Genomic DNA, 19,851 nt, shown 5'->3' on the forward strand with positions numbered 1-19,851 from the left:
CAGGTTAAAAAACAAAAAAAGAAGGTTGAGTTTAACATCTATTTATTTTGATGTATGAACTCATTAGCTGTAATTGACGGCCATAGTCGTCTAATCCGTTTTGACTAGGAAGACCATAGTTTGGACACACCCAATCTAATCAGGGGAAGACTTGGAGGGACAGGGGGGGCATCACAATTGAGTTAGTTTGACTGTATCTTCATATTATTTGTGACAAAATACAGCAGGCTGACTGAACCAACCCGTAGAAAAAATATCTTTGGGACACTAAAACCACACATAAACAAATGAATACAGATCTGGGTAAATATTGATCAAAAGTAAGCAGTTTGTATCAGTCCAAATGTGTTGGTGGATTCCATATCCTTCCTCAACTGACCTTTATTGTTGGTGATCCCATAGTCAAAACCCTGAGCTCCATTAGACGTTGCAGCTCTGTTGAAGGCCTGCACTGAGAAAGGACTTGGGGGCGGAGTTTGGGCCCCCTGCTCAAGCAGCGCTTGCTCTGCGACAGCAGGTTGACGCATTTGATCCAGATACTCCTTATACCATTTGATATACGACAATTATGACGGAAGATGGGGTTTACCTTCGTCGTGGCGTAGGTACTGATTTCCTCCGCGGTCTCTGGCCAGTGACCACGCCTCCCCTTCATCACTTTCGCAGAACTCCACCACGCTGTTTTTATCCAGCTGCACCCACGTTCCCTCAGAGTTGACCACCTGGTACACACACGAGACTCTTTATACTAACTCAACGATCCAACGTACTTGCTGTCTTAATTCCTATTTGGAAAAATCATAACGTGCCATACGAGTGGACGTAGCTTTGGACCTGGAAGAAGATTCGTATGGCAAAGGGGGCTATGTTAACGAATAAAACCAAAGTGGAGTAAGGGTCTCTTTACTTAGATGAGATTTTAAAAGTCCGAAATGAACTATAGTCCACGCGGACGCATCATTTTTTGATGTACAGTACAAATAGGCTGGCTCAGTTACCACAATATGTACTTGTATTATGGTCTATGTGTTAAAATATGGTTAGAATTGACTCTAACATTTAGCTATTTAAAGGATATGTACTTCATGTACTTGTACTTTGGTTCAAATACTTAATTCCAGTCACAGTGGCTACATCCACATTTCATACAGCCGAAAGCAGGGGTATCCAAACTTTTGTCAGCGAGAGCTAGTTTCCGAAAAATCACTTAAAATTGGTTCATTTTCATTTGTTAAACAGATGATCAAAATTGTGTTCATCTATGTATTAAGGGATATAAGAAACAAAATAATCCAGAAGTATAAGAATATTCAAAAATCAACAACATACATTTACACTACTGAAACAAAATTAGAAAAAAAATGTCCAGCAAAATAGATTTAAAAAAAAAATCCAATTGGCCATTTTAATTGATTTTTTTTAAATATACAGACATTAATGTGAAAGGAAATACTGAAATTCTACTCCAATTGCCTACATTGTTTTCAAAATGTTATCAAGTTTTGAGCTTTTTCTGCAGGCCAATTGAAACGTAACCCCGGGCCGTAGTTTGGACACCCCTGGTCTAAAGACACATCAGATTTGTTATGGTTTTGTTTGTCTAAATCCCCATGTAATCACTGCACAGGCCATGACACAAATTGGATCAGGGCAGATCTTTTCACATGCAACATGAATCATTTGAAATACACCAGGCACAATATTGGAACACAAGGATTCGCTCATTTTGCCGCTGTTGTTAGCACGCCAAACTGTGGAACGGAACAAAAACCAATGGGGCTGAAGCACAACTTACTCTTTGAGAGGTTGCTTACTGAAAGTTAAATGCACTCAACTGCCTGAAACACTATATCGTTTTGGGGGAAGAACAGAACACAGACGGGAAGTATTAGTAAGTGCAAACCGAATCTCCCGGGTCTGCACGACCCTTTTAAGTGCAGGCTAGTGAGCAGCATGACACACCACATCAGCGAAAAACCAACAAAAAAATGAAAAAGGGAAGAGTGAGGCGCCATTCGACACTTGAACAAGCGCCAAAGTTTCTAATGTTGACGTGCATGAGATTCCTGCTGCAGAATATGAGCTCAAATTTGGGCCATTGGTAACCGAATCTAAATTGCTTAACTTACAAAAAGTGGCAATTATGGGAATTAAAATTATATTGTTCAAGTTCAGAGCGTGGAAAAACAGAAAATAGTGACATTTCAAATTGAATGTGATCATTTACTTTTCATATTTTCCAATGTATTTCCTCAATAAAAGGTACAATGTCACATAGACAGGGTTTGAACAATACAATTTTCTAGTGATATCATTAAAACATGCATATAAAAATGTTTTTTTAATCTCAACTGGCCCATATTTCAGCCCATAAATGTGACCCCTTTCGCCCAAACGGATTGAGTAAGAAATCGCAGAGGCAAAGTGTTAAAGCTAAAGAGCACGCACCCGCAAGGCGACCGGGTTAAACCCACAATTGAGCGTTTGAATTTCAGGAAGAGATTAGTTTGTGAGCGGATTTGCTCCATTTGATCAATGCAGTTCTTCCTAAGACAAATTCAATCAACCCTCGCCATCACGAAAACATTGCATTTGGCACCAGTGCGTACCTCGCCTACGGCCTTGACCGTGTTGCCAAGTACTAACATTCCAATAGGGATACCCCTAAGGTTTGGGCAGCTTCGGATGTTGTGACCAGAGGGGCCGGTCTTCACTACCTTATAAAGCCCCGGTCCGCCGCCCTGCCCTGCCCCGCCCTGCGCCCGAGCGGGGTCTTCGAGGGAAGGGCGGCTGCTCACCTCCTTTTCCGAGTCCTCCGTCTGGCCCCTGACCTCCTGCAAGAGGTGAGAGTGGGAATTAGGCTGTGGACCCTTTAAATCTACAGTATACCAATATTCAATGATTGTAAAAACAGCAAAGCACGGAAGTCCAAACTGTTTTTTTTTTTTCGTCCACCGCCAATGTTCCCTCTAATTTTTTGTTTGTCTGGGCAGAAAGACAACCTCCCTGAGCACACTGAGTACCGACCGGTGTGAGCATCATCATCATTGCTCGCTATGGGCACACACACCAGTATCACACCTGCCATAAGCAGGTGTATGTCTACTACTCATAAATGATTTAGTAATAATAAAATGTAATGATTAATATCTATGAATGTGCGGCCTGGCGGATGAGTGGTTTGCGTGTCGGCCTCACAGCTAAAAAATAAATAAATAAAAAATTGGGATTTTATTTTGTGCGCTCCATATGATTTGCTGTGCGCAGAGAAGACGATCGTGCGAAATTGCGCACATGTGCAGCTTAGAGGGAACATTGTCCACCGCTATCAACTTAAACAACTTTAAATGCTTCCATTTTTTTGTGTTAAACAGCCGATTGAATTCAGGTAAAAAAAAATTTAAAAAAGGATTAGGATTAAAAAGAACATGTAAAAAATGGTGTAGGAATTAGGACCTTCCAAGCAACATTGAATCAACACTAACGCGCAATCACGCTATGTCTCAATTTTAATACAGGCCAACAGACCACACAAATATGGCAAGTCATGTGACCACTGCGACATAAACCTTCCAGTTCCATGCAAATTCAGTCAAAAACACAAATTACTTCAGGACACTGTCGGAGACTCAATGATCACCTTTGGGTGACGAAAAGACAGAAAACAAGACACCCATGCATGCAACTTTGCTTCCATTTCTTTTTGACACAACTATAGTGCGAAATAAATGAGACACAATAGACGGTGTGAGTGGGTCGGGGGGTGGGGGGCTTTCCTATTTACAACTCACCTGCGGCAACGACAAAAAGTCGACATCCCTGACTCCACGGCTAGCGTTAAAGACACTCTGAGCAACAGATGGTGAGATAGTCAAGACACGCGGCAGAGAAAGGAAAGGGGGGGAAACGGGATGAAGAAACGTGGGAAGGGGCGACCAAACATTTTTTTGGAAGAAGAACCCTTTTCTTGGCATGGAGCATCTTTGCCGGCATCCAAAAAGATAATAGATTTTGAAACGGTAGGAGCTGAAAGTGCTTCCAAAAAAATTCCCCCCAATCGGATGATTCGGTGTGTCATGCTGTTCAGAGAGAGAAATTGCACGGAAAGCCCCTGATGATTTAAAAAGATGGAGTTGTCGAAATGAAAATAGGCCAATTGAATTAAAACTTCATGGACTGCAATGGAATGAAGACTTCACAAAGCTATTTTTTTTCAGGATTAAAATTTCAGTTTCTTCCCCATGTTATTCAATGCACTTCAAAGTGTGAATGCATGAGTTTAAAAAAACAGCACAACGTTTGAAAATGCACCATCATTTTCTCAAATAGTGGTGTTATTTCGCAGTCGGGTGTAAAAGATCAGGTATTTCACTTTTTTTTTGTTAACTCACTGGTTCCCGGCGTCCAATCCAATTGGACAGGGGATTTGGCAGTGTTTGTTGAATTATACAATTACTCGACCCACATTTTCTAAATACCATTTTACATGTTAAAAAGAAATAGTAGTACACCAATATTTGAGGAAACACAATACATTCAGTAGCCCTTCAAACACCTTCTCACTCATTGCTTGCCATCGGCAACGATAAACGTCCAATTCCGTTAAACTAGGATGACTGACAGTCAAAGCCCATATTTCAATGCCATTGATGTTTTGATTGGGAAGGTTGGGAGTAATCGCTCTCTCCCAGCTCTCCCAGTCAAAATGGATTGTCATCTGTCAGTTAATCATTTCTTGGCTACTTCACACATGCGTTTTATTTTGCAACCCTTCAGTGAAAATTGTAATTCCAGAGATATTTCATGCAAGTGTGCCCACCGCATACCACTAAGTTCAACGGACACATACTTTGTATATACGTAAGCCTCGAAAAGTTTTGACTCACTGGACGGAAAGACCGCTTCCATCTTACTTACGTCGGCGGGGACCAGGAGGCTCCTGCCCAGGTGCTGGTTAAAGGAGAGGCACCAGGCCTCAATGTACCCGTTCATGCTGGGAACGTACTTCTTGACGGTTTCGTCGTTGAGCTTCAGCCACACGCCGTCATCGTTGTGGATCTAAAACAGGAAGCGGGAGAAACAGGCAAAAGAGCTGAGCGCAGACTTGGCGTTCCATTTATTTATGTCTATTTATGTCTAAAATGCCTTTCCTATTCCTGCATCCTCACCCTCTTGCTACTGTGACAATGAAATTTCCCGAATACGGGCTGAATAAAGTTATCCAATCCAATCCATTACTATGGAAACCCCCCTAAAAATTCTGAGGCCACTAAAAGACTAGAAAGTAGCACCACCATAAATCACATTTGAGCGTAAGTCGCCAGCCCAGCCAAACTACGAAATGAGTGCAATTTATATTCCGGGAAATATACAGTGATAATCTGACCGATGGAAGCCACAATTTTGATTGTGCATTTGAGAAACACAAAAGTAAAAAAAAATTTTTAAAGTATTTTATAATACACTAATACAGTTGTGTCTTTATGGACTTGCGATAAAAGCAATAGAAACAAACATCTTTCCAGCGCTTGATTACCTCGTCAATGAAAGTGATGGTGCCGTTGACATGCACTATGCCTATTTGTTCACTCTGCAGGGAGGGGTGACTGCGCACACGAAGGCCTGCGCTATCCTTGGACACAAATTTGCGGACCTGGGAGAAGCAGAGGGAGGACAATGTGTGTGAGCTGCGCCAGCAAAATAAGAGCCCCCAGTAAAGAAGCAGAGCGTGAAAGCGAGGAGGAGGCATGCGCGTGCGTCATTTGCACCAGGTCTGCTACAGTCCTGCTGACTTTCTGTTTTTTTTTGGTTTTTGTTACAACAACAAAAAATAGAAGCTCACCTTGCTGGGTTGAGGCTCTGCCTTGGGTTTGACCATCTGTGTCCCGGGTGGTATCATGCCCTTGGGGGGGTCCTTCACTTCTACCTCCAGACCTGCATCTGTAGAAGCCAGGTTCATTGTACAGTCATTTATTCGTTCATTTTAAACAGATCTTATCCTTGTCAGGGTGGTGAGGCGCTGTATAATATATATATACACACATACGTATATACACATATACATATATACATACATATATACACACACATATATACATATATACACATATATACACATATATACATATATACACATATATATATAAATATACATATATATATATATACAGACATATATACACATATATACATATATATACATATATACACACACATATATATATATACACACATATACATATATACACATATATACACATATATACATATATACACATATATACATATATACACATATATACCTATACACATATATACATATACACACATATATACCTATACACATATATACCTATACACATGTATACCTATACACATATATACATATACACACATATATACCTATACACATATATACCTATACACATATATACGTATACACGCACACGTACGCGCGTAGCGCGCACGCACACGCGCACACACACTCACACACACACACTCTCACACACACACTCACACACACACTCACACACACACTCACACACACACACATACACACACACACATACACACACACATATATATGTAACATATTTCTTGATGGGGCATAAGGCACTTGTACACACCTATTTCAATTCCATCAATGGTGACATGGATTGTATAGAGTCCCACTGCTCCTGGGGTCCAGTTGGCACTGTACGTTCCGTCAGTGTTGGCACGTATGAGCATGTTCTCGCTAGGCCTTTGGAGAGAAATGGTTTCATGAGAGCATCACCCGAAATGGGCTATCGGAACATCGCAGGAAAGGCTATGGCTGCCCTGTATAATATGATCGATCATAGCAATCTAGATGGCGGGTCAACTGGAAAAAAAATGGAGAGGTTCCATTGTACTAAAATGGAATTTTCATATTGTATCGTACCTCTTTGGCGTGGGGGAGGCAAACCGTAGCTCCTCAAAAGAGTAGCTTTCATATGCCTGGAAAAATATCAACAGATAAATAAGTAACATCAATTCTAAGCTGAAGGAAAGACGTTGCACAATGGAGCTGACCTTCATCATGGTGATGGCGATGTAGCGAGCTTCCTTCACAATCATGGGCTCGTAGGTGGCCTCCAACTTAGGCGGAGGAAGACCTCCGAAGGTGAGGTCGGGACCAGAACAAACTGGAGAGCAGCTTCCGGTCAATCGCTGCAACTTTTTCACATTGTCCGGCTGCAGTGACTTCTTTTGAGAAACCGGCACCGCCTTGACTTCCACCTGGTCGGGATGGCGAGCAAGAATTTAAGGGAAAAGGATACCGAAAAGGATTTCCTCCAAATGTCATTCAACATTTTGCTGACCTTCATGTTAGGAACATGCACCACATCTCCATATTGGTCTTTGGTTTGGACGACGATGGTGGCCGGCCACCCACAGCGTATGTCGTCTTTGTTCAGGATTAGAGATGTCTTTTGGGGGTCGGCGTAAGAGTCCGGTTGCAGCCACCTTGGATGCAAGACAAGTGTGTAATCAAAACACTAGCTGACTTATTACCGTATTTTTGGGATATTCTATTCTAGTAGCTTGTTTTGCCATTGGAAAAGCTTCAATGGCAACTCAAGTCAGGTAAGTGTAAATTGGCATTAATTATACCTGGCCAGACGTCCTCCGCTTGAGTTTTGCACACATGTAATGAAGTCTTCAAGAAAGGAATGCTCATTGGTTTGGAGGTGCAAGGGCAGGTTGCCCTCCAGGGCTTCCAGGATAATGGGGGGGTGAGATAGCGCCAGACCCTTCCCCAGGATCCCTGCGTGGGCTTTACAGACCTAAACAGGGCAAAAAGGAAAAAATGTCAATTAAAATCAAATGAAAAATGTTTAATTTAACAAGTACTTTACCTGGAGAGAGGCTTCTTCTAGGATTTCTAGGTCCTCCTCAAGCTCATTGCCTAAAAAAAAAATATGTTTAAAAAATATATATAAATTATAGATATGTTTACATTGTGGAAGAACATGGGAAAACACAGGTAACTTGCTGCTTCATGCTGACAGTGCGAGAAATAACATTAAAACATTCAGAGAAAAAAAATGTTAAAGAGTAGGGCTCTATCACAAAACTGATAATAATATAATAAATCATTCATTTTAATGTGCATGAATCTGTCCATACCTATGGGGAGCGCTAGGTCTTTCTTCATTAGAGCTGCAGCACACACACTACCCAAGTACGCCAATTCTTTCTCCAGCTGGATGATACCCTGAAATGTCAAAAATGACTTTAGCGTAACAATTCTGTGATGTTCCGCTTTTATTTGAAGATGCGGAAAAGACATGACCTCATCGGGACCCGGATTGAACTCATATCCCACTGCCACACATTTAAAGCCATAGAAGGATGCCTTTTCATCCTTCACATAATCTGAGGCGGTTTCGAGTGAAAACAAGACTTCATTTCCTGCAGAGGACATCAATAAATATTCCACATAAATCAAGCGAGCAATAATATTCCGTCATCTTAAAGGCGCGTCGTTTTCACCCGGCAGCACGAGCACTGTAGTCGGCCAGCCCGTGGAGCCTGAAAACTTCCGTAGCTCGGTCCAGGTGTTGATGGTGTCGTGGACCAGCGGTTTACCCCCCAAACAGGACAGGTGGAGGGTCCGGCTGGGGATGAGCAGGCGGAGGACGTCTTCCGGCTGAGCCGTGCCGCACTGCGGGTCGAACTCGATGCTTGTCCAGCGTACGCAATCGGGAAACGACACCTGTGGATGGGTGAGACGTCGTCTATCACTGCCGCGGCTTTTTACACGCTAATTAAATGATTGAATCTCGTCGTATAAACTATTGTGTACCTTGTATTGTGTGACGCCAGCCTGTTTGTAGGGGTGGTCGCTCTCGATGACGGAGTAGTGATTGGACGTGGTGCAGGCGGAAAGTCCCTGCTCCAGCTGGTTGCCAGTTGTGCTGTCCGTGGATTGGTTGGGGTTGAACGTGGGTGGGGCGTACTTTTGGTTGAGGGCCGAAACGGCGGGGAGCAGCTCTTGGACCAACCCGAAGACTTCAACGGCAGCCTGCGGGTTGACAAAGAGCCATTTTACCTCTGAATGAGTGAGACAATGCGGGATTTGGACGCTTACCTTTGGTACAGATGCGGCCACGGGGCCAATGTATGCTAGGATTAGAGGAAGCAGCATGGAAAAGAGGCTGGAAGAGCTCAGCAGTTCAGGGATGTCATCCACTGAAGAGAAAACGGGTATTGATAAATTTGAGAGCAGGCCGCATAAATGAGATTACAGAAAGAATCTATTTCTGCACTCAAAGCTTGTCTGACGTAATTACCATCGACGGCGAAAGCCCTGTGGAGCAAGTCCTTGGCCGCTCGGACCACCGCGCTGACCACGGAAAGCGCCCGGCTGCAGTTTTTGTCTTCTTCGTTGGCTTTGCTCAACAGCTGGGACTGGAGGTCTCCGTCATACTCGCTCCTAAGTGAGGAAACAACCGTCAAGGTGAAATAATACGAGGAGGTGGCACTTGCCACATTACCTGTAGTATAAAATCTGAGGTATCTGTCCGCGAGTCTGGTTGGTGCCGTTGCTACTCAAGCTGCAGGTGCTGAAGGTGAAGGACACGCCGTCGGCGCACTGCACCGTGGTCATGCCGCCGTCTCCGTTGGCGGTGCGGCTGCCGTAGTTGCGCAACCGCACGGCGTATTTGACCCCTTCCTACAGAAGAACAGGTCTGTTTCACACTGAAATGCCGCAAACCTCAAACTAAATTGTAACCACACGTCGACGTAAAAAAGACGTACCTTGAGTGGCACTGCCTTATCCAAGCGAATCTCCGAAATATCACTGGGAGAATCATCAGTACTGTAAGTCCCTTTTACCAACTCGAGGGACGTCCATCTGTGAGAGTGTGCAGAGTCCCCGGGGTGCTCGGTCTGTGCCTGTGTAAAAGTCAAAAGAAGCAAGACAACAACAAGTTGGGAGATTCTGCCAAGAGGACAAAAAAACTCATCTGGAAAGTCTTTTCTTACGTCGTCGGCCAGCACTTCCAGCTCATACTCGTGGATGCCGCCGCCTCCGTACACGCAGACGCCTACCAAGACGACGCCGGGCTTGTCCACGGTCATGCAGATGGCATCTGGGGAACCGTTGCCCGTGTTCCAGCTGCGGCCTTGGCTCGTCTTAGTGAAGCGGTTGGGGGACGCTTTTACCGAATGAAGTGAGTTTAGACCATCAACCTATGTAATGAAAACGAGGGGGAAATTGGATTAGCCTGGGTGACCTCCAAAGGAGTCATTGTTAAGACCAAGAGGAATTGGTGAAGCTCCGCCATATAAAACAACTCTGCAACAAGATCAAATCTAAGCAACGTCCAGCCAACAAAAATGAAAGAAATTCATCAGATTATAGGTGCACCATTGGGAAAAATACACATGAATTTTTTTACCTCAGAGCCCAGAGCGGAGGCAGTAAGCTCAGAGACGATAGAAGCCAGAAGACCGCAGGTGTTGGACACCAGGTGTGGAGAGAAGAGCTCCACCTCTTTCCTCAAGCTCTTCCTCACAGGAAGGACCACGATCACCAGCATTTTCTCCAGGACCTCCCTGAAGCTGGTCATTCCCATCAGGTTCTCCTCGGTCTACGACACGGATAACGTTTCGATTCGACGGGCGCCTTGGCAAGATGGGCTGGGGCGTGATTCTCACGTGGCTTAGCTTCTCCATGTGGGCGACGAGCAGGGGGAAGCGATGAGCCAGAGCCGAGTCGTTTTCCGTGCTCACTTGCTTGACCAGTGAGCGGAGCAGAACCTCGCCATCGTAGGCGATGGGTAGAATGGACGTCAGCTTGACCGACGTGTTGCACAGGGCCGACATCACGGCCGCCAATAGACGGCTGCTGGATGTACGGAAGTTGGCCTCTGCGATGTCCTGCAATTAAATTGATAGAGTTTCTTGGTCTCCTTTAGTACTTCTAGTCCAAGGGTGTCAGACTCGGGTTGGTTCGCGGGCCGCATTAACGTCAACTTGATTTCATGCGGGCCGGACCATTTTAGATATAATATTTAGATTTTTTTTTTAATAAATGGATTAAAAGAACTGGATTAAAAGCCCTGAATATTCACTTTTTTATAGATGTAAAACATTGTTTATTTTAGCTTTTTTATATATTTTTAGATTATACAAAATGATTTTTGAACTAAAAACACAAAAAAAATGGATTAAAAAATTACAATTATTGATTTAAAAGGGGGAAAATCAGGAAATTCAATATACATCTATACTCTTCATTTTAATATGATCCTAAAACAGAAAGTCGGCACTCATGATTTACTTTCCCGGGCCACACAAAATGATGCGGCGGGCCAGATTTGGCCCCCGCGCCGCCACTTTGTAAATAAAGGTTCTATTCTATGAGAGTGAATGTTTGGAGCAGATAACAAAATGAAAGGTGGCGGGTAATTTAAAAAGAGTGACTAACCTGATCCAGGCAGTTGAGCAAGTCGCAGAGACAAGCCCACTGGAGGGCCGGCGTCGGGTAGAAAGAGTGAAAGCAGGCGGTGAAGGTGTTGTGGCACTCCTGCAGGACGGCCTCCAGCAGCGTCAGGGGCTGGGACAGGTAGCCTTGCGGGTCGTTGTCCAGCTTGGTCAGGCAGTTGTCCGTGCTCTCCGACAGAATCTTTTTCAGCAGGCTGCGTGTCTTTCCCACGCATTCGGCCAGCTTGCTGGACTCCTCCACCACAGCTTTGGTGTTGGCTAAGATTCAGATGCAATTTCAAAGTAAGAACCTCACATGTCTTCCGCCCTCTAACCAAACGGAGTTTGACACCCCTGATTGAAAACATCCTCAGAGTGACTTTTGAAAATATTTAACGACTTACCGGCGATGGGAAATATCTCACAGATGTAGACCCGGAGCAAACGGAGGCAGCAGGTGCCCACAAAGCGCAACCGCTCCAGGTCTAGCAGGGTAGCTGTATACTGAAAGCCCTTCAGGCCTCGCAGCTCCTCTACACCCAGAACTAAAGTGGTCCAACTCCAGTGGAGGATGCTGAGAATGGACTCGAAGCACTCCTGTGCAGACAAACGAGTGTTAGTATCAAGCCATTTGACGTTAGATCAAAATAATCATGTTTCGTATTGTGGGGGATAGTTACCACAGACACTGTCCGAGCAAAGGAGCGCTTAAGGATGTGAACCGGTTCACTTGTCTGCTGTTTCCCTTTTGACGCATTGCCATCGTTGGAAGGAAGCCTAGTGTGAAATTGGTCTACGTTTAATTCATAACCTATAAAAAGCAGTATAACGCTTTTGAGCAGTATCAAAAAGGTATGGCCCTGATCTGAAAGAAGCTATAAACATGATTTATTTGCAAATTATTTGGTGGTGCACAACTGGATTTGAAAAAAAAAAGATGTTCCCCTCACTCTATTGAAATCACAGTTGTACTAACAGCAACCAAAAAAAAATTCTAATGTCAGGATAGCTTAAATAAGTCATTTGGATGTTTTTTTCTTCCTCCTTATTAGGGACTCGGACTTGGATGCAAATACCATGTGATCGGGACGTCCCTATTATCATTACTTGCCTATAAAGCAGCTGAGGTATTTGGCCCGCATTGACGTCTGTTCCGTTGTTTGACTTCTTGGAGCTTTTGAACTGGAATACAACACTAAAGGGAAAAAAGTGTTAATAAAACAATGTTGTTTGATGCACATCATGCAGTAGTATATAAAAATGGAGTGCATTGTACCCATCATCAGTGGTTATAGTTGCTTGTCCGTGGGATCCACAGTCACTACTGGGCCCTGATACCCGGGCCCAAGCCACGTACCACCAGCCTGACTGAAGCAGCACTGGCTCATCAAACATCATGGCGTATTTCTCCCTAGAATCAAAAAACAAACAAAAAAAGACAACAAAAGGAGAACAGTGAAAATAAAGAATACTTTAAATACTTGTAGAATATCTCGTGGCACTTTTCATGCATCGCTTTAAAAATAAGATGTACATTGTATTGTATTGATAACCCATAAAAAATGAGCCGTTTTACATACACACTTTAAGGAATAATATACTAGTATAGTATGTACACAATGGTTATTAGGTGTACCTGGCAGCACAGTCATAGGCCAGTACGTCAGTCTCTGCAAGCAGATCCCCATCTGTCTCATGGTCGCCTCCATCGGGCCCCAGTTCAAAAAGCTGGTGAATTGTTATTTAAAGTTGAAAGCAATCCAAAATCAGATCCACTCTCAATCAGAAAGGAGAGCGGCCTACCTTGATTTTAGCAGTATACTCTCCTCGGCCTCCGAACAGACCGAGCCCCCCCAGCAAGATGTCCGCGTCAGCGCAAAAGCGAATGGCCTCCACCGAGTGTGCCGAGTAGCCCCAACCGCCACCGTGACCTACGACATGAAATGTCATTAAGGCCGTGCAGTGTGTGCTAATCAATGTTCAGCGCGTAATAAATCGCGACTCAAAGGGGACCGCTTTATATTGAATACTGAATAAACGCTTACTCTCAAAACGGTTGACCACGCTGTAGTCCTCTTTTGAGTAGACCTTCATGACTGCCTGCGTCTCTTCCTCAGCGCTGGTCACGCCCATCTTCAATTCTTGCATGGCCGCCAGCGTGTCCAGGCAACCTTTTTTTGCGTTCATTTTGGAAAAATATAAATCAATCAATAATAAAACCCCAAAAACTGAACACATGATGATCTCGCCACCTCACCAAGAATGTGTAAGGCCCCGTGGGAGCGCGTGGTGGTGGCATGCGAGCCCGCAGGAAGCGCCAGTTCGGGGCTTAGGATGCTGCAGCGGGCCTGTAGGTCCGTGGCAGACGGCATCCTGGCGTCGGCGATGACCGCATTGTAACACCACATCTCTCTCGAAGCTGGTAAGAACCTAACGGCACACAGACGAATACGCTTACAGATTTCCTTGAAGAAGCACAAAGTGAGACATTCCTCATTCTTTGATTGCATTTGGATGGCGGTAGCAACAATTTTCTATTTTTATTTTGCTGTGGTAGTTAGTAAAAGGGGAAATCGATATTGAAAATACCTATTGATGGCATTAGATGTCCAATCCATTTTAACTGTGATGAACTAGAAGCAATGGAATGGTCAGTTAAAATGGAATGGACGTCTATAGCTGTCAATTGGAGGGTTCAGATGTGAGAGGTCTCAAGAGATTTTTATATAATAAAACAAAAAACATTCCCAGAAGAAAAAAATACCGTGTGCGGTCGATTGGTCGCCGGTCTTTTGGTAATTCACAGTTTGTATTTAAGGAATTTGAGCAACGATTTAAATGGTAATTATCACTTACCTTCCGGGCGACCAAAAGACCGGTGACCAAAAGATCGGCGACCAAAAGACCGGCGACCAATCGACCGTGTACCCAAAATACAGCCCCGCTTTTTGTTGGGCCATTGCACAATGTGTAAGTATTACTAATACTACAATTAAATGTTTTTTTAAATGGTCGATAATAGCAGATTAGCAGATTAGGACTGACCTCCATATGACATCATACACAGGGTCTAGGCAGAGCCCAAACCCCTGCAAGTCCTCCTGCTCAGAATCGTTGAAGGTGCGGCAGCTCCCGTCCAATTTGTTGATGAGCAAACATTTGAAAGGAGGTGGCTCGGACACGGAGGACGGCACCAGGCCGATGATGTGTTTGCTAGCAAAGATCTCGGAGGTGGCCAGCACGTGGGAGTTGATGAGCGCCTCGTCGATCCGCAGGAACGTCTGGTCCCCGCTGGCGCCGATCCAGGTGGCCTTGCGTCCGTACCTGGCGCCGATGTTGGGCATGGGGGACGGCTTGGCGTTCCAGTATGGCACGTCCAGGATAGGTCGCCCCAGCTGCCCTTTCTGAAAGAGGACAGATTTTGACACGTCCTCGAGAGTCGGGCGTCCGGTTAACCGAGCGATTGTTGTTTTCTCACCGAGAAACTACCAAAAGTGAAGACCTGCCCGTCCACTAGGAGGACAACGGTGTGGTTGCTGCCTGCCGTGACTTGAATACTCGGACCCGGGAGAGCCTGGATAAGAGTCGGAGATCCCCTACAAAGTAGAAAAAGGAATTTATTTAAGAATATGTTGTGAAGCAGCATGTTTCGCACGCAAATATGTACAGTTTTAAGGCGTTCATATTGTATTCTTGACATAACATGTCATGGTCTAGCCTCAATTTGAACTGAAACATAATTCCCAGACCCTGGGTGTTTGAAAGGAATACCCAAACAATACCTGGAGTTGACGTCACCATGTCCAAGCTGGCCGTGTTGCCCGTAGCCAAACGTGTAGACGTCTCCATTCTCCATCAACACGGCTGGAAGGGAAAGTAACCACCAATGAAATAAGCGTATCACTCGTAATGAAACAGAAATTAGGTCTTTTTTTGGATTGACTTCTGGCTGTTGTTAACCCATTACCGTATATGAAGTAAAATAGGACTACTATAATTGAAGGCAGCAAAACAGGAGACATTAAAGTAAAAAAAAAATGTGTGGAACAAAGGCATAGAAACAGGGTTGTCTTAGGTGAGTTCAATATTTTATCCTTGGATAAATAATAGTGAGATAGTGATAACCCATCACATGTTCAATGGGTACTCGGATGATTTGCCTAAAGACGTTTCGCCGACGAACGTCCGTCGGCGAAACGTCTTTAGGCGAATCATCCGGTCACGGTTCAATGATAAATGATAGGCTTGAAGTTGATAAGAGGTAACCTACCCGAGTGATGAAAACCACAGCTGACCTGCACAGCTCGCATCTCACAGTCAAACCTGACAGCCCCGGGTGGATAGGTGGTGATTTTACTGGCATCTTTCTCGCCACGCTCACTAGTGCCATCTGAAATGGAAGAAGGCAAAATAGAAAAATCACAACCCGTTTTGAAGGCAAGAGAGGGCGGCGAAAAACGTGTAGCTGAAACTCTCGAATCCCGTCATAGCGGTCCAGGAAAGAAACTATGCTGCAGGGAAAAGGAGAGAAGGAAATCACATGCTGAGAATAAAAAAAGGGGAAAAACCGACAAGCTTCTGTCAAACCTAAATAAAATGGTGGCTTTTTTTTTTGCAATCTGCATGAGGTTATTACTATTATTTCTTTTAAGGCTTATGTGAGGAAATCTGGTTTACTGAGAGGATTGTGTAAGAGGTCTGGGAGTTGGGAAAAAAAAAAATTGGTCAACTCCCATGACTCACACTGACCGTTAACGGTTTGTTTTTTGCATAACAAACATTAGAGGACAGCAGTTGGCCCGGATTGTCAAACTAAAAATTGACTGGCTCACGGTCCAATGACTTAACGAGCGGAGCTAAAAACGAAGGGCAAAGCAGACATTGTATCGTCTCCAAGTCAAAGGAAAAAATACACAGAAGATTACTACCGCCATGGATGCTTTTTTGTCTTTCCCTGGAAAAGAGCTGACAATTTTCAGGTACACAGTGGATGTACAGTGGACCCTTGGAAATCTAAATTGAAAGAAAAATACGAATTTCAAAGTTGGCCACTTGTGTACAAGTGCGGTTTTGCAATAGCATTTTTACAAGCTTCAGTGTCATTTAAAAATATCAAAAAGTCCCCTAAAACAACATCTTCTGTTCTACTTCCGAGGGTCCACAGTACCTTTGATTAAACAAGCATTGTGAAGCGGTTTCCTTCTCCCTGGCAATAAATCATCATAAAAAAAAATCTGTGATGCTTTCCGTCAGCATTTGATCCAGTCCACCACACAACTCCAAAAAATTAAAACCTCACGGAATGCATATTTAAAAAGAAATGTGGGTTACGGGGCCCACAAATTCGAGATTTTGTTGTCACTAAACCTCAACTTAAAGACGCTTGTCAGAGAGTGAAAAGAGGGAGCGGGCCGGACAGCCAGACGGGGGGGAAATGGAGTCAAAAAAGAAAAAAATCAAAAGTGGGGGAGCATCTCTGTGCCCATTGAGGTAGTGTAAGACCATAGTACCTTTGTGCTTGTCCGGTTTATGCCTTAGTGCCTGAAGGGGTCTTATTCTGGCTAGGGCTTGCTCACGCTGGTTCATTAAAATGGTACCGGGGTAAACAATGGGGCCTGGGGGAGAAAGAAACTTTCACATGCAAGCCACAACGCTCACAAATCAATGGGAAACAGAACAGGATAAATACTGCTACGCCACGACCATGCGCACTCACAGAAATGAAAAAAAAAAGCAAATGGGGAGTCACCAAAGCTAGCGCAGCACCTTTAAAATATTGGAATGACAAAGATGAACATGTGCTCAAAGCTCAAGTGGTCCTTCTTGATGGTCCGACAAAACCACAATTTTCTTCTTTATTTACATCCTGTAATATGGCAATGTTATTTTACGGAATTACAAACTTTCGCCCAATGGAATTAGAATGATTTGCCCTTGCAATATTGCAAATATAATATTTTCTGGGTAGGTTAAGGTTTAAATCAAGTAAGATTTCACTGTAATGACCTAAAACTCGAATTTCTATCTCCTGGCTTTTTATGCAATTTAGGTTTCACAATAGTAAATGTTTATTTTGTCAATTGGAATCATAACATTCCATAAAATGACAGCTCCCTTAATACAAGCAAAATCCAGTTATTTTTTCTTAATTCACCTCCATTCCACAAACAATTCTAACGATACAAATTATATAATTCATATTTTTCCCTTACATGATTTTATGATTTTTGAGCAAACTTAATTTTACTATCCCAGTGTCCACATATCATCATAAACCAAAACGATCCCTTAGGAAGTGCCATCAATTCCGTTGGGAAATTTCAACTGGATTACCTAACAAAACCTAACACCCCCGTCTGTCTAACCCTGATTCCTACCTCGTCCCTCCTCCAGCCTGTGTCGGCGGTTGATCCTTTGCCGTTTCTCCTCCTGACGGATCTGTATGTGCTCCTCGATGTTCACTCCTGGAGGGGGGGGAACAGGCACAGCTGATAACAAAAAAAAAAGAGGGCGGGGGTGCAGCCAGGCCAGACAAATGCAGGATGGGAGGAAAGAGAAGGAGCAGAGCAGAACAAAACAAGACACACATCAATGAATGAATGACGATGAAGCCACGCAATGGACGTGCGGCTCGACGGGAGGACAAAATGGGTGACACGGGCACGTGGAGTGCGGGGGGGGGAAAGCGACAGGCAGAGCGGTGTGCGTAGAAAAGGCTCAGAAATATTTCAAACGGTCTTTTTCTCGTCCCTCTTCCCTTCCGCCAGTAGAAAAATCACTGCATGAATGAATGCTAACCATGTTAATCCTAGGTTTAAGTGAGAAAATACATGCGGAAAGGCCATCTAGTGAGTGAATGATGGGGTAAAGAATGTGGGACAACAAACATCCTTTTCCAACTGTCCTGTGTTAATGCAAAAAGTTGCAACCCAAGTGTGCATGTTCATTGTATCATTGAATTCTCTAGCCCAGTCATGTTGAAAGGACTCGATGGATTGTAGGATTCTGTATGGCTATTTCAAAGTGCACGCATTTGCACTTGCTGAGAGCTACGGCTCCAAATGACTGGCATCTCCGTGTAAGAGAGACAAGTTGAGAAAAAGGCATTACCTAGAAGGAGGTCCAACGGGATCATCTCTTTGACCGCATCGAAAATTCCTCTCTGTCGAGCCTCCTGACCGTCCAGCTCCCGAGCGCAGGCCTTGCAACACCCGCACGCCGAACAACCAGACTCCCCGGAGCCGCAGCCACAAATGCTGAGGAGCAAAAACTTTGGTATAAAAAAGTGCCATTTACTGAAGAAATAAATCTCATTAATCCCATAAACACTAATATTTAGTTTTCCCCCCATTTTTTTACATCTAAAAATGACCTAAAAACAAAAATCCAATGGATATATCCTGTTTTTGACAGCCCAGATGTAGGACCTCTGTGACCTTACCCGCCCGGTACTCTGTCAGGCCTCCCGCTGCTGACACAGCTGGCGCCGTAACCCGTGCAGTCGCCGCACACGGTGCAAACCATGCACTGGTCCAACTTCCACTTGTGCATGCCGGGCTGACACATCATGCTTTTCTCTTCCTTCTCTTCCAACTCGTCTTCCAGGTCCTCGTCCATGGCCGTTGCCATGTTCTCCACCCCGAAAGCTGTCGACGACACGAGGACGCGTTAAACCGCTTTTTAAATAGCCAACGACATTTAGATGCAGTATTTGCCCACCTTTGCCCACTTGGCTAACGGCCCCCGTGTCTCTGCCACATTGGCCCTTATTGTTCACGCCAAAAGTCCACACCTCCCCATTCTTGGTCAGGACGCACGTGTGTGCCTTTCCCATGGCGACCTGGGTCACAACGTGGCCTTTAAGGTCGGTCACTTGGCCTGCAGAGATGAGACGGCGACAAAAGTCAGACGCAAAGATTGATAAAAACATAAATAAAGGTGATGACTATATGGTGGAAGCTATAGAATAGTGGTGTAAAAACTATATCCTGCTAATGGCTAATTACGAAAATATCATTGAACGTGGCCCCACAAGAACTTTAAATTTGGACTACTTTCTGTTCCACTTTTCAGCTTCAACGATAGAGGGCGCAAGTCCCTTGAACACTGCCAATCCACTAGCGAGTTAAAACTTAACATGATTTAATCACTGTAGGGAACTGTGTAGCTCACATGTGTCAAAGTGGCGGCCCGGGGGCCAAATCTGGCCCGCCGCATCATTTTGTGTGGCACGGGAAAGTAAATCATGAGTGCCGATTTTCAGTTTTAGGATCAAATTAAAATGAAGAGTATAGATGTATGTATTAAATTTCCTGATTTTCCCCCTTTTAAATCAATAATTGTCATTTTTTACTCCATTTTTTTCTGTGTTTTAGTTCAAAAATCATTTAGTAA

At 44.1% G+C, this 19,851-nt stretch overlaps 1 protein-coding gene across 2 annotated transcripts in view; it reads right to left on the bottom strand.

Annotated features, from left to right (window-relative positions):
* Nucleotides 1-19,851, bottom strand: part of mycbp2 (MYC binding protein 2) — a 45,238-nt gene that overhangs the window by 15,315 nt on the left and 10,072 nt on the right. Inside the window, exons 14-54 of one of the 2 annotated variants that reach the window (XM_077616425.1) lie at nt 19,177-19,335; nt 18,899-19,103; nt 18,568-18,713; nt 17,835-17,945; nt 16,968-17,072; nt 15,728-15,847; nt 15,240-15,321; nt 14,936-15,053; nt 14,503-14,861; nt 13,715-13,887; nt 13,503-13,628; nt 13,261-13,388; nt 13,094-13,185; nt 12,734-12,868; nt 12,569-12,652; nt 12,138-12,234; nt 11,862-12,054; nt 11,462-11,736; nt 10,690-10,911; nt 10,431-10,622; nt 10,015-10,221; nt 9,787-9,924; nt 9,522-9,700; nt 9,318-9,460; nt 9,116-9,216; nt 8,831-9,049; nt 8,518-8,740; nt 8,318-8,436; nt 8,152-8,239; nt 7,881-7,930; nt 7,636-7,808; nt 7,344-7,488; nt 7,054-7,260; nt 6,923-6,978; nt 6,627-6,742; nt 5,843-5,940; nt 5,537-5,653; nt 4,918-5,058; nt 2,610-2,834; nt 590-722; nt 380-505 (exon numbers count right to left, since the gene is read on the bottom strand). In XM_077616425.1, coding sequence (XP_077472551.1) covers nt 380-505; nt 590-722; nt 2,610-2,834; nt 4,918-5,058; nt 5,537-5,653; nt 5,843-5,940; nt 6,627-6,742; nt 6,923-6,978; nt 7,054-7,260; nt 7,344-7,488; nt 7,636-7,808; nt 7,881-7,930; nt 8,152-8,239; nt 8,318-8,436; nt 8,518-8,740; nt 8,831-9,049; nt 9,116-9,216; nt 9,318-9,460; nt 9,522-9,700; nt 9,787-9,924; nt 10,015-10,221; nt 10,431-10,622; nt 10,690-10,911; nt 11,462-11,736; nt 11,862-12,054; nt 12,138-12,234; nt 12,569-12,652; nt 12,734-12,868; nt 13,094-13,185; nt 13,261-13,388; nt 13,503-13,628; nt 13,715-13,887; nt 14,503-14,861; nt 14,936-15,053; nt 15,240-15,321; nt 15,728-15,847; nt 16,968-17,072; nt 17,835-17,945; nt 18,568-18,713; nt 18,899-19,103; nt 19,177-19,335 — 6,126 coding nt within the window. The remainder of the gene's footprint in view (nt 1-379; nt 506-589; nt 723-2,609; nt 2,835-4,917; nt 5,059-5,536; nt 5,654-5,842; nt 5,941-6,626; nt 6,743-6,922; nt 6,979-7,053; nt 7,261-7,343; nt 7,489-7,635; nt 7,809-7,880; nt 7,931-8,151; nt 8,240-8,317; nt 8,437-8,517; nt 8,741-8,830; nt 9,050-9,115; nt 9,217-9,317; nt 9,461-9,521; nt 9,701-9,786; nt 9,925-10,014; nt 10,222-10,430; nt 10,623-10,689; nt 10,912-11,461; nt 11,737-11,861; nt 12,055-12,137; nt 12,235-12,568; nt 12,653-12,733; nt 12,869-13,093; nt 13,186-13,260; nt 13,389-13,502; nt 13,629-13,714; nt 13,888-14,502; nt 14,862-14,935; nt 15,054-15,239; nt 15,322-15,727; nt 15,848-16,967; nt 17,073-17,834; nt 17,946-18,567; nt 18,714-18,898; nt 19,104-19,176; nt 19,336-19,851) is intronic. The other variant, XM_077616424.1, reaches the window with a different exon arrangement.

Source organism: Stigmatopora argus, chromosome 13, assembly GCF_051989625.1.
Source record: "Stigmatopora argus isolate UIUO_Sarg chromosome 13, RoL_Sarg_1.0, whole genome shotgun sequence".
Classification (NCBI taxonomy): Eukaryota; Metazoa; Chordata; class Actinopteri; order Syngnathiformes; family Syngnathidae; genus Stigmatopora; species Stigmatopora argus.